The 14,426-nt window shown below is 43.2% G+C and overlaps 1 protein-coding gene across 1 annotated transcript; it reads left to right on the plus strand.

Moving 5' to 3' along the window:
* Window positions 1-10,441: 10,441 nt before the first annotated feature.
* Window positions 10,442-12,420, plus strand: LOC146019485 (uncharacterized). Its single transcript, XM_083152009.1, has 2 exons — window positions 10,442-11,107; window positions 12,103-12,420. Exons 1-2 carry the CDS (start codon window positions 10,942-10,944, stop codon window positions 12,237-12,239), a joined length of 303 nt encoding a protein of 100 aa, XP_083008135.1. The 5' UTR covers window positions 10,442-10,941; the 3' UTR covers window positions 12,240-12,420.
* Window positions 12,421-14,426: the final 2,006 nt, after the last annotated feature.

Here is a 14,426-nt window from a genome sequence, read left to right on the forward strand (position 1 = left end):
CATGAATAGTGGATTGCCTTGCCAAATTGCGTTACAACTATTAGCTCTGACTAACCCCCTTAGTGTATACACACTAGATCAGGCATATCCAAACTGTGGCCCTCCAGCTGTTGTGAAGCTACACATCCCAGCAAGCCTTGCCATAGTTTTAGCATTCCCTAATAGCAAAACTGTGGCAAGGCATGATGGGACGTGTAGTTTCACAACAGCTGGAGGGCCATAGTTCGGACATGCACTAGATGATTTCGAGGGTAATTAAAAGAGCGCTAAAATTAATTGTTAATATGGATATTTAAGCAGTAAAAAATAAATGGTAAAAAAATTTGGAGATTGAATAAAGTCTTGATTCAATCTCCAAATTTTTTTACCATTTATTTTTTACTGCTTAAATATCCATATTAACAATTAATTTTAGTGCTCTTTTAATTACCCTCGAAACTATTCTTTCCATGAGAGCTGCTTAACTTAGCGCAATTTCCATTACAAAAACCAAACCATGCACTAGATGATATCCACATTCTATCATTTAACGATAGTTATCATGCATATTGTTAACAGTCTATCATATAGTGTGCACGCACCTTTAGAAGGTTTAGTAAATTTGCCCCTAATTTTCTACAAAATAGGCTGAGAGGGATTTATTGATAACTCATTTACTTGGCAATTTCTTTCAAAATGGTGTTTAGTTTCAAAGAAGGAATAAACACTTTCCCTCATTTCTGAAACTTTCTAGTGCATCAGACTAAACGGGTGTGGTATAGGATCCCGAAAGTCATTATCCCAAAAGTCATTATCCCGACTGGTCAGATCCAGACAGCATGTATCAGTGCAACAAAGCCCCTTGCGTGCTTGCCACGCTGCGGGCACGGTGGCTCGCTACTCTCCCCACCTATTCGATTCTCCCTCTATTTGGGTCGTGGACCCCCACGAGGGAGAATAGCCTGTGTCCGTCGGGCCCCCGTGTGTCTGGATTTTGACTGTCGGTATCCCGATGTTGGGTAAATGACTGTCGGGACCCAGTCCGGCACCCGACTAAACCTAGCCTGTCCAGAAGGTGCCTATATACATCTTTATACGGTTTACTTCTGTGTGTTTTGACGATGGTTTATTTTTTCATGTCCTTTTTTGTTCACTATGGTCTATATACAAAATTGCAGCCTGTCTCTCCTTTGTATGTTTGGAATGTAGTGAGGATTCTGAGTAACCCACATGTTTTACAATCTAGTCCTGTTTTTTTCCACTGACTTAAACATCAATCATCATGTTATTACACGTGTAGTAATTTTCAGTCTACGATATTTGTAGATCTGTGCAATGTATTTTTTTTCTTCTATGTATGAAATTAATTTAATTTATTTAATATCAATGAAATAATCTTGTTCTAGGTGACTCTACTGTATGGTCGCCGTTACTGTTCATTATCCTGATTTTGTATGCATGTAATGTGAAGTTCCATATTGCTGATTTTTTTTTTTTCTTCAAGATTTTATTTTAAGATTTGGTTTAAATGAAATTAAAAACTGAGTTTTTTTGGTCTTTTGAGATGTGTACAATGATTGAGAAGTTCCTTTTTTTTTGTGATAACCAGGTGAATTAAGTGAATTTCTTTTGGATTACCTGCAATATAATAACATAAACATGCACTGATCAATTGAATAAATTTAAACTAGTAAACACCGATATATTGTTGGTATTTAGTCTACGTGGTGGAAAAGTTTGTAAGAACCTTTAACCCCTTCCCGACATTTGACGTACATTTACGTCATGGTCGGGAAGTACTTCCCGACACATGGCGTAAATGTACGTCATGGCTTCTAACTGTCACTGCGTCTATAGACGCAGTGACAGTTAGGTGATGTCTGCTGTCCCTGACAGCAGACATCCCCCCTCGCCGCCCAGGGGGGGCAGGGGTGTCCCCCCCGGTCGGCGATCGCTGTGATTGGCTGTTCAAATCTGAACAGCCATTCACAGCGTTTCCTGTGTTACCGGCGGCTAAGCCGCTCGGTAACACAGGGATCAGTGGTGATCGGTGCTGTCAAGTACAGCACCGATCACCACCGATGTGCAGCCCCCCCCCTCGCACCCGCCGGGCACTCACCCGGCAGCAGCAGCAGCTCCCCCGGCTCCCCCGGCAGCAGGCAGCTCAGCGCAGCAGCGCTGCCCTCCTCCCCCCTCCCCCCCCGCAGCAGCAGCAGCAGCATCAAGCTGCACAGTAAAAATAAATATATGTACTGAATATATATATATATATATATATATATATATATAGAAAGATATTCCCGACATATGACGTATATATACGTCATGGTCGGGAGGTACTTCCCGACCGAAGACGTATATATACGTCATGGTTTTAAACTGTCACCGCGTCTATAGACGCGGTGACAGTTTGGAGATGTCTGCTGTCCCTGACAGCAGACATCCCCCCTCGCGGCGATCGCTGCGATTGGCTGTTCAAATGTGAACAGCCAATTGCAGCGTTTTCTGTGTTACCGGCGGCTAAGCCGCTCGGTAACACAGTGATCGGTGGTGATCGGTGCTGTTAAGTACAGCACCGATCACCACCGATCGCCAGCCCCCCCATTCCACCCGGCAGCCCCCCCCTCCCTCCCACCCACCCGGCTGCCGCAGCGCCAGCACCCCTCCCAACCCCCCCACCAGCCGCAGCGCCAGCCCCCCTCCCAAAGCTGGTGACCAAAATGGGGTCACATGTGGGGGGGTTCCACTGTATTGGTGCTTCGGGGGTCTTGCTAATGCGACATAGCACCCACCATTCATTCCACCACCAAATATCACTCCTTCCCTTCTGAGTCCTGCCATGCACCCAACTGGTATTTTTTGGTCACATGTGAGGCATTGCCATACTCGGGAGAAATTGGGGCACAGATTTTGGGGTGCTTTGTCTCCTTCATTCCTTGTGAAAATGAAAAATTTTGAGCCAGATCTGCATTTTTGTGTAAAAAATTACATTTTTTTACACAAAAATGCAGATCTGGCTCAAAATTTTTCATTTTCACAAGGAATGAAGGAGACAAAGCACCCCAAAATCTGTGCCCCAATTTCTCCCGAGTATGGCAATGCCTCACATGTGACCAAAAAATACCAGTTGGGTGCATGGCAGGACTCAGAAGGGAAGGAGTGATTTTTGGATTTTGCAGCACAGATTCTGGTTGAATGACCCCTGAAGCACCCATACAGTGGAACCCCCCCACAAGTGACCCCATTTTGCAAACTACACCCTTCAGGGAATTCATCAGGGGGTATAGTGTACATTTCAAACCCCCAGGGGTTTCACCAATTTTGATACAACTGAGCTGTGAAAATGAAAAATTAAATTTTTTCATTTTCACAGCCCAGTTGTATCAAAATTGGTGAAACCCCTGGGGGTTTGAAATGTACACTATACCCCTAAATGAATTCCCTGAAGGGTGTAGTTTGAAAAATGGGGTGACTTGTGGGGGAGGTTCCTAACTTTTAGCACTTATGGTGCCTAGAAACCTACATGGTGCCTAAAAAAAAATCTCATAAAAAGGAGGCTCCAAAATCAAGTAGGTGCTCCTTCTATTATGAAGCCTGTGGTTTGGTCACCGTGCACACTAGGGCCACATATAGGATATTTATGAAAACAAAAGAATTGGGGGAATCAATTTTTAGTCACATTTCTCTAGTAAAATCTACTGTATTCGTTAGAAAAATGTATTAAAATTGAAACTCTGCAAAAAAAAAAGAAATTTTGAAATTTCACCGACACTTTGTTTTAATTCCTGTGAAACACATAAAGGGTTAACAAACTTCCAAAATGCTGTTTTGAATACTGTGAGGGGTGCAGTTTTTGAAATGGCATCATTTATGGGGGTGTCTCACATACAAGTCCCTCAAAGTCACATCAGAACTGAACTGGTCCCTAAAAAAATCAGTGTTTGAAATTTTCTTGAAAATTTGAGAATTTGCTATTCATATTTGAAGCCTCCTAGTGTCCAAAAAAATGAAAAGGAGGTTGAAATAATGATTGCAACATAAAGTAGACATATGGTCTTTGTTAGTTATTAACTATTTTGAGTGGTATGTTTATTTGTCTCACAAGCAGAAAATGTGACATTTTGCAAATTGCAAAATTTTCCATTTTTTCACGACATTTTGGTATTTTTCACAAAAAAACACAGACTGTATCGACCCAAATTTACCACTAATTTGAAGTACAATGTGTCACGAGAAAACAATCTCAAAATCACTGGGATAAGTAAAAGCAAAAAAAAGTTATCCCCACTTAAGTGAAACATGTCAGATTTGAAAAAAATGGCTCTGTCAGGAACGCAAAAACTGGCTCTGTCAGCAAGGGGTTAAATGGGATGTCCTTTGTCATCATTCAGGTTGTCATTACTGCTCAACAACAAGCTACTGTAGAAATAATGGACTGATGTCTGCCCCTTTATGTATTTGGAGAAGTTGAAGAATATCAATTTTGCAAACAATGCATCTAGGTTTTCTGGCTTTGTCCTTTAGCACACTGCTGTGTACAGTACAGTATGTACATGGGCAATATTAAGCTTTCTCATACGAATCCATTATATTAAGTTATTTACGTAGCATACACATAGGTAACGATTGAAGGCCCATACACACTGGGCGATTTTTGAGCTGAAAGCAGCTCAGTTTTGTCTTTTCAGCTGTTTTCAGCTCAAAAGCTGCCAAGTGTGTATGAGGCAGCGACAGTGCTGATGTGTTATGTTGCTGCCGCTCGTCTGCTGGTATTACCAGCAGATGAACGTCTGGGTGGATGGCTTTCCATAGTGTCCTACTATGGAAAGTCATCCGCCCCTGGGGAAAATCAATCAGAAGGGTGAAAATCGATTAGTGTGTATGCACTTTTTCAGCGATTTTCAGACCAGCCATTTATTTTTATTTTTTTCCTCATTATCCATGCACGCTGGGCAAAATTGCCCAGTGAAATATGGACCTTTTAGGAGAATCTTTTACTCATTCACAACTGTGTAAGACTGGGAAAGGCAGGCACTCTCTTTTTGTGGGGGCACTCTTATTTAAAATGTAACTTTTAATATTTACAATTAAAAAATTCTGTGTTGAAATCCCAGATAGAGGGACACATGACAATAAGAGAGCATACACAAACACTGAACAAATATTTTTTAAGAATAAATTGAAAATATTATGCCAATGGCCAGATATTACAGCCTGCAAAATATCCATTTGTATAAATATAAGTAGGAGACATCTGAAAATTCCAGAAAAATGTAAATCACAATTGTTCAATCTGACATCAACTCCTGTAAGCTTGTAGATTCCAAAATTTGTTTTCTTGCTGGTTCCCAAGGGGTGTTTACTTGCTCCATGCTGGTTCCCAAGTGGTGTTTACTTGCTCCATGCCAGGGGTTGCAGGTCCACAGCGCAGCCCCATTTCCCATTCGTTTCCCATGCCCGCCAGCCCTGTTTTACTGTTCCCTGCTGCCACATCGTGTCATGTTTCGAGGGCTACAATGGAGTGGTATGAGGAAGATCGCGTCACCCGACTAGCGTGGCCTGCGCAAAGCCCTGATTTGAACCCCATAGAACATCTGTGGGACGAACTTGAGCGCAGGTTGCGATCGCGATTGTCTCGCCCCTTCTACACTACCACCGTTGGTGACTGTACTGCAGGAGAAATGGCACAATATCCCACTATGTGTGCTACACAAACTTGTGGAAAGTTTACCACGATGAGTAGCTGCTGTTATTTCTGCAAAAGGTGGACCTACCCCCTATTGATTGTAAATAAACGTATGGTTACCGTTGACATCTGGTGTCTAATGACTTTCTTCCATGTAGTGTTTGTATATGTGTGGATATATAAATATATATAGAAATGGGTGATGACCCCAAGTGCGCCACACGAGAGCAGCTACTCTATAAGCCCCCCCCCCTCCCCCTGTTAGCGGGAGACGAAAAGAAAAATGTAGGTAATAAGATATAGAGAGCGCTGAATTATATTCCACCACCTGGTTCACATGTGATTATACACAGCGTAAAATAAAGTGTACAGCTTTAGATTAAACAGCAATCTTTTATTAAAAATTCATTTTCTTAAAATTTTATAGAAGCATTCGTTCCTTCAAGACGCCAAAAACAACCCAACGCGTTTCGCCTTTTACAGAGGCTTCATCAGGGTGTTTTTTTAATAAAAGAGGTGTACACTGCAAATGATAAAAATGCCAGACGTAAATTGTACTGTTCATCAGTATCTAGAGCATAACATAAGAAATTGAATCCGATAGTAGTTCAGATACATACCGGAATGAACAGTACCAGTATACAATCAATCACTGCTGGGAGTGACGACTTTAAGTACAACTTCCCACACTCTATAATAGAAATGGTTCTCTTAGTAAAGTTTACTGGAGGTGATGAGGATAAGAGCATGCATAATTAGTGGTACCTACAATGGTTAAGAAGGTCCGGTGGCATAAGCCCAGGAAATGTATCTTTAAATCTTCTGCAATAAGCGTATCACGGGTGGCAGAAGGCCTATCAAGGAGGAAGGCAATGTATTGTCAACACCATTGACTTGATTGTGGGTGTTTCATGCAAAATATAATTGTTACTTACCATATGTAGAAAATAACCTATCACACGATTCAGTGGAAGGGTCTTAGTGTTTGTAGAGATTCGATGTCGGGATAACAGGTGCAAATACCTATAAGGAAGTTTTAATTAGATTTTAGACGGGTGGTGTTTCAATTTATTTCTTTTTAAATCACCATTCAGAAAAAATTGGTGCTCCGGACTATGGGCCTTATTCTGGTTGGTGCGTACTTTTCCGTATACTTTCGGATGGCGTTTTTTAGCCGTCTGCGCATGCGTGGGGAACGCTATGCGCATGTGCCACGCATGGTCTCCGTACTTGTACTCACTAATACCGTACAGAAATGTGCACCGCAAACACTCGGGAAATATGGGCGTCATTCGGAATGACACAGGGGCGTAGTTTCTAAGTGGGCTAAACTGGGCGGAAACATGGGCGGACACGGGGGAGTGCACTTATTTTGGTAGGCGTGCATTCGGACAGCACACCGAATGCACGCGAACAAAAAGGCAAGAAATATGCAAGTATTGCTTTGCGGACACCACTCGGTCATGCGCTAGGGCTAGGCAATCGGAACGCCTAATCAGGACGGACGCACCTCAACCAATGTCAGCTGAACACAATACATTCACCTACTTTACTCATTACTTGTTAATTACACGCTTGTCACTGCTTCAATTGGAACCATTGCAGCTTAAATGGACCATTACTAAACACACACATATATGCTGCAGTTTTCACACACTTTTACACTGCAAATAATGAACACAACTTAATATTAATAATACAAATACACATGTCACTTCTACATGTATCAATTAAACCACACATTTGGGGGACAAAAATAACATTTATTAAATGAACTTATAAAATAAATTAGAAACCGTCACAAAATAAAAGGTAGCATAGCAGGAATAAAAGTAAATAATATATAATAAATACATGTATTATAGACATACATAGCCACACCAGAATCATTAGGAACACATCAGGTGGCTTCACAACAAAAGTATAGCACCAACACTTCAAGTACAGCACACAGTAATGCTAGCCGCAACAGGGGAACCAAACATGATATTTGAACCGAGGGCAAATGTGGGTACCCTCGGCACGGAATTGGACACAGGATGCTGACACACACAGCTCAATGAAAGATTTGGGAAGACATAAGGGTGGAGATTAATGCGAACACAAGTTCATTTGCGGGCAAGTTTGCCCCTGGCAGGCTCCTTGCCACGTGCAGCAGCTCTTCGGCCACGGCCACGGTCAGATGGTGGGTCAGGTGGAGCACATGCTGGGGAGGGGGTGGATGGTCTTCCCCCTCTGGCAGCAGGGAGTGCTTATGGTGGTAATGCACCAGAAACGGGTGACATTAGGACCCTATTGCTGGCAACTAGCTCCACCATAAGATCATTATGGCGGAGGAGGAGTTCATTTTGCCGCAGGGCTTGATCAGCCAGCACCTGCAGGCTAGCAGCAATAGATTGCTGGCTGGCAGTCATAGCCTGCAGGCTCTCAGCGATACTCTGCTGGCTGCTGATCAAACCCTGCAACACCTCCTCGGCCCTACGCACCCGCTCTGATGCCGACTCTCCCTGCTGCTGAATATTGACAAGCACATGCCCCCACGTGGCCAATTCAGCCGCGGACATTGGCGGCTGCTGCTGCACGGGCCTGCTACTGGGGCCAGGTGGCACAGACTCCTCAACCTCCTCAAGAGATTGTTGACCAAGCGGTGGGGATGCTGGTGAAAGAGAAAATTCCAATTACCACACATTCCATGCAAAATTCGAACCATCTACTTATGGCATGGCAAATAATTACCTTCAAGCAAAGAAGCCATGACTTCCGCTGGGGACTCGCTGTCCATGGTGCTCACCCCCCGGTACTCCTCGAATGCAATGCAGCACTCTGCCATCTCCTCCAGGGGGGTGAGCTTCAGCTTTGAAGGCATGGGGCCAGCCCCAGAGGTGTGGTGTTCCCACCGCTGGGTCAATTTATTTTTGAGGTTCGTTTTGAAGTCGTGCCACCTGCAATCAAAGTGTACATATTAATACATGTCACTCCTCATGTTTGCTGTAGCACCCATTGCAATCTGAAACATAATACAACATGTGCCTCCTGACACCAAACTTAGATTATATTAATTTTGAAAAACAACCCTTAGAAGATACAATCACACTCACCCTACAATAACTATCAATTCAATGACATGGCAAACATGTCTGTGGCTTCAAGCAACGTCACCGCCCATTGACCAACTCCATCTAATATCTAATGTAAACATTACTGGACTTGTACTGCTCAAATATAACACACATGAACTTGCCTCTTCTTAACGTGCTCCGCCTCACGAACTTGTGGAGCCACCGTTTTAATCTCCGCCGTTATGTCCTCCCAGATCTTCCATCTCCTTGTGTGTGTCAACTTGTCCTGTGGGCACTCGATCAAATCCCGTGCCCGGGTCACCAGGATGGCAAGCTCCTGCGGTTCGTATGCCATGTTTCTGGTGGTTGGTTCCTCTGTTGCCCGATTTCGGCCACGACCACTGGCACCGCCACTGCCACGGCCACCGGTCGCTGTACTTGAAGTGCTGGCCAGGCTACTCTGTTGGGAAGCCACCTGCTGTGTTCCCAATGATTCTGCTGATGCTGAGGATGGGCCAGCTGCCGATTGGCCTGATGTCGATGGCCCATCTGGCTGCTCTTCCCCCAATGGCTGTTCAGGGTAGATGGGGACATAGGTGGTGCTGGAGTCCATCTGAGCAAATAGGTCCTGCAACTCCTGCTCTTCCTCAGATAGAGATGCAGACATGTGTGCAACAACATTGCATTTGGCAAACACACCTTTATATACTAGTTCTGTAATTGGCGTACATCAGCGACACCCTGCGTTCCGTACGGCCGCGTCAACCGTGCAGCGCATAGGCCACGCCCCTTGCTGCGGAAAATTATTTCAAAAATACATGGCAAACTGAGTAAGTCTGATTTAGTAGGTAAATGCAGATTTGTACACCAATCACCAAATAAAACTGAGGTCAGACATGAAATGTATATGTGAATGTACATCTGTACTGTGCACTTGTTTGGTATGTAGTACAAATGACAATACCCATTCCATATGTAAATCCAGTCCACCACTTAGGCACAAGTAATCAGTGTTAGCATCCAAATCACATGTGAAAGCTCTCCAAATTCAGCCTTGATGCTAGCTTCTTTTCATTCCACCTCTCTAGTATGGGCCTGTAGAAGGTAAGTGTACACATGGCAGCATGGCCTAATATTGGTAAAAGGTCTGGCACTATTTGCTATGTTTCTGCTGCATAGCTTTCATTATAAAATAGCTGTTTAGTACCGTGTTGAGTTAGGTGTAAGTGTCTAGTGATGCAGACTATTTCACCTGTTGCTTATACCCATGTTTGGTGAATGTTATAGATTATATATAATGGGTTCCCATCTTATTTTACACTGTCTGTTTAGGAGATAGTAAGTAATGGCATGGTCTGCTAAACTATGCAAAGGTACAGCAAGTGTGGGTTTGCGATGCAATGGGTTAGCCGTCTGTTCGGGCGCATACACGCTGTTAGTGTAAAAATGAACAATAAAGTTAATACCAAATATCACTCTGATCAACCAATGACAGCACATGATTGCTTGATTTGTGCCATTGCTAAGATGGCGGCCTATGGCAGAGCAGCACCCTTTTCAGCTGCGGAGCTGAGGACACTGGTCTCCGTTATGGAGACCAGGCTGGGGCGGGCGGGCCCATTCATCACAAACCGCCAGAAGCGGAATGCGTATGCAGTGGCCCGCCGGCGCATATTCGCCCGCACACAGGTGCGGCGGACCATCGCTCAGCTGGAGCGGCGGTGGTCTGACCTGAGGCGTCGGCAGCTGGATTTGCTCCAGCAAATCAGGGCCAGTATTGCTAGATGTGAGTGTTTATACATTAAATGTCCATTTGTACCTGATTGCTTACATGACATTATTTAAGACAATAAGGTCACCAGCCTGATCATGAGTTAAACATGGCATACAGTATATGTGTGCTACTTCCTGTTTGACACCCTGTAATGGTCATAAAATATGTTATTGGGGAGGATTAATGTTTGTGATGCTTGCAATGGGCCAAATGTCACAGCATACCTGCCATGTTACAGGCTGTGTTTTGTAAAGGCCACTAAGGAGCTGTTTGCCTGTACAATTATCTGTACTTATAACCTTTGCATTTATAGCTTGATAAGGCTTAATACAAATGACCACTAATTGGCACTTTTTTGTTTTTTCCCAAACACAGCACGTGATCGAGCAAGACAGGCCCGTGAGGAGGCAGAGGTGGGCCAGGAGGAGCTTCCTGAGGAAGGGATGGCGGAGGAGGTGCCAGAGGAAGTGGAGGAGGAGGAGGGGTGGGCTGTGGAGGCGCTGCCACCAGAGGAGGAGGTCCAACCAGAGGAGGAGGTGCCACCAGTGGAGGCCCCTGAGGAAGAGGAGGAGGTTGAGGCCTGTGAGGTCGTCCAGGCGGCCGAAATTGGTATGTATACATAAGGATTAATTTATCCTTTTGTCATCTACTATTTGCTATGTAGCACTGGTGATTCAATTGTGTTTTTCAATACTATAAAGTGATAAAACAAACTGGGTAGCAACAGACACACTTAGGGGTTAGATAGGGTGGGCAAACCATCCCTTTCATCCAGGACACATATTAATGACACAGGTTGTGGGGATGGCTTTCAGGTCGATTTTAAGTGTCAATGAACCAGTGTAGTTAATCTGTATCCTGGAAGAAAGGGATGACGTGCTCATGTAAGGGTTACATGTCCCTGCTGCAAGCGTACAATCTGCAGCCTCATATAGGTGAGTAGAGTTTACAGGTGCTTAATTTGACCAAACTAGATTCAGTATGGCATAAATGGAGTATGGACAGGCGTGGTTTAGACTGGAGTAACAAGTGGTCAGTGCCCCTGGGCCCTCCTGTAGCTAACCACCCCCTGCGGTCTGCATGTATGTTTGGCACCATAATTGTTTGTTGATTTTGTGTTTGTAATGATTTTGTGCATGGGAGTGGGTTAGTGCTGCAGCTTCACCTAACTGACATTATGACAATGATTTCTGGAGCAGACCATCAGCAGGCAAGCCATGCTTGATTGCACAAATGTACTGAGCATTCCTGAGAGTTGACTAAGTCCCCTGCCACGCTCCATCATATAACAGACACTGAACTTTGTTTGCAGAATTGGGATTGGTGCAGCGCGTGACATGCTTCTCAGAGCTTAGTCATGGGTGGGTTTGAATTGAGAAGGAGCACTATGACTGTGAGGTGTTCTACAGAGTAAAGGGTAGAGGGGAAAAAACAGGCTTTCCATGTAGTATGTATGCATGTATGTATATATATATATATATATATATATATATATACACACACACACACACCTGTCACGGTGCATGTTTAAAATTTAGGTATGACTATGTTAAATGTATGCATGAATATCATTATTAATTTTTCCATTTTTATTTGGTCCACAGATGAGCTAGCCCAAGCACAAGAGGGTCTCCGTGGGGCCCTCTTACGGATAAGAGGCCACTTGCGGCAGGTGCTGGTGGAATTAGACCAGCTAGTTGATGGGCAGATTTCATTTTTGTATTTAATTTTTGTATTGTAAATAAATTGTTTATTACAGTTCGAAGTTGTCTGTGTGTTTATTTAAAATGGGAAAGTATATGTGTAACTTGTTTAAAATCTTTTAAATAAGCAAAATGTAAATAGTGTACATATAGATGTATGTTAGGTTCACATGCTGTAAGGGTTAATGTGTGTAATGAATGTACTAGGAATGTGGTTCAGTATATATTAGGATTTAATTGATTCAAATAGATAACAATCCCTTTTTAATGAGGTTGCCTAAGTGGGTCATGTGATCGCTGTGTGTACTCAGTAAAAAAGTGTTGTATTTAGCGTAAATACTCCGCATCGGTGCGTACGGCCAGCTTCCCGTCCGTTCTAACGCGGTAAGACCGTGCTTACGCGGTAAGACCGTGCAGAATCTGTGCGTGTCCGCCGCACACGCAAGGTTTGTATGTCGTCCGTACACACGCCCTGTTCTTAAAGAGTGAGTCCGTCCGAATGCGGAGGACCCGTGGGCGTTTCTACGGACGATGTCCGCATGCCACCGCACAGCGTTGCGTGCGGACAGCACCGTAGGAATTCGGGAAAGTATGCACCGACCAGAATAACCTTCTATGTCTGGTGTAGGAAACTAGTCCCAATACCCTCTTATTATAGTATAATCTGATTTTAAAACGTATTTTAAAAGGACTTTTAATGAGACATATGTATACCATAGTCTCCAAAGGGGCTCTAATAAACCACATTCTATTTACAACAAAATTCAGTTTGTCATCTAACATTCAAGTGAAACATAAACAGGAGACCATTATCGGAGTGATATTCTCCGTATACAGATAAAGCAACTCCTACTGCACCCAGTACATCCCAATGCAACCTTACCTTGAGGTGACTTCTACCCAGCAAGACTTCCACCAGACTGACAGCTGTGAAACTCAGAGTGGTTCTTTATAGCAGCACCTGATGATGTCACATCCGCTTTGAAAAATAAGGACCTAGGGCTAAAGTGCTCTAGTGTATAAATTCAGGTATGAAGTGGCTAGATTCCGCCTCCTTCAACCTATAGCAGGTTTATATAAAGACCCAAATGAGTGCACCTAAGTGTGGGGCGCTGAACACACATATAGGAAATGCTACATGCGTTCCATCTATGCGTGTCACGTTTACTTCTGTCCCACTAACAAATAGTAGGTCGGGGAAGCCAGTCACGTGATATGATCACGTGACACGTTGCCGTCCAATGCGGCGCATCCTTTCGCTCCCCTTTGGGGAGGCCGGTCACGGAGGAGTCGGTCACGTGAGGTGATCACGTGATGTGTTACATTTCTGTGTGTCACCGTCCACTCCATAGTGTACTTCCGCTTTCCTATGGAGGGGGTAGTCACGAGATTCGGGTTATCCCGTGGGTTCTTTATGGAGATAATTCATCTCAATGCCTCCCTCATAGGTGACGTCATCGCCGATGTGGGTTCTCCCTCGGGATTCCCCCTGTGTCATAGCGGTGATATCCCATAAAGATAAACGGGGCCTCTCCTATGGCTACAAAGCTAGTAGCTCGATATCATACCCAGACCCTAGTTAAAACGTGTACTAGAGATAGAAACCGTTAATACGACCCATTAACTTGTGAGAACAATTACAAAAGGTACATGTAATTACCTACCTAATATGATAATAGTGGGTGTATAAGTTAAGAGGAAATTAAAGTGTAATTCTATGTATTAATAGGAAATTGATCCTACTATATATATATATATATATATATATATATATATATATATATATATATATATATATATATATATATATATATATATACACACACACACACACACACACAGCAACTGGCACTGGAGGTGCTTGATAATTTATTACAGTGATCTGCCTTTTGACTGGTGAATTTTGTTAATAGCAAAGGGTAACTATACTGACATTTTTTGGTGATTCATATGAAATACTTATGAACGTAGGAACCTTATTAGCAAGGTTTAGCTATTTATATTCTTCTTACGATCACTTTCTAGATCTGAATGTTATCCCACGTTAAGACTACATCCATTGTTACAACAATAATAGTTGGGAGGATTGTGTTTGATTGTGGATGTGTGTGAAAAAGAAACTTTGGTAAACACTATATACCTTACTGTTATCTATAATATATAATGAAGAGTATATAATAAAGAGGACAAACAATAAAACCATATATTTGAAGTTTATTTTATTA

The sequence above is a fragment of the Crinia signifera genome, chromosome 7 (assembly GCF_055691185.1).
Source record: "Crinia signifera chromosome 7, ASM5569118v1, whole genome shotgun sequence".
Taxonomy (NCBI): Eukaryota; Metazoa; Chordata; class Amphibia; order Anura; family Myobatrachidae; genus Crinia; species Crinia signifera.

What these genes read in the sequence shown, in the direction of transcription:
- LOC146019485 (XM_083152009.1), top strand. Translation starts at nt 10,942, where the DNA reads ATGGCGGAGGAGGTGCCAGAGGAAGTGGAGGAGGAGGAGGGGTGGGCT. An exon ending in CGTCCAGGCGGCCGAAATTG is followed by an intron (nt 11,108 to 12,102) that starts GTATGTATACAT and finishes TTTGGTCCACAG; the next exon opens with ATGAGCTAGCCCAAGCACAA.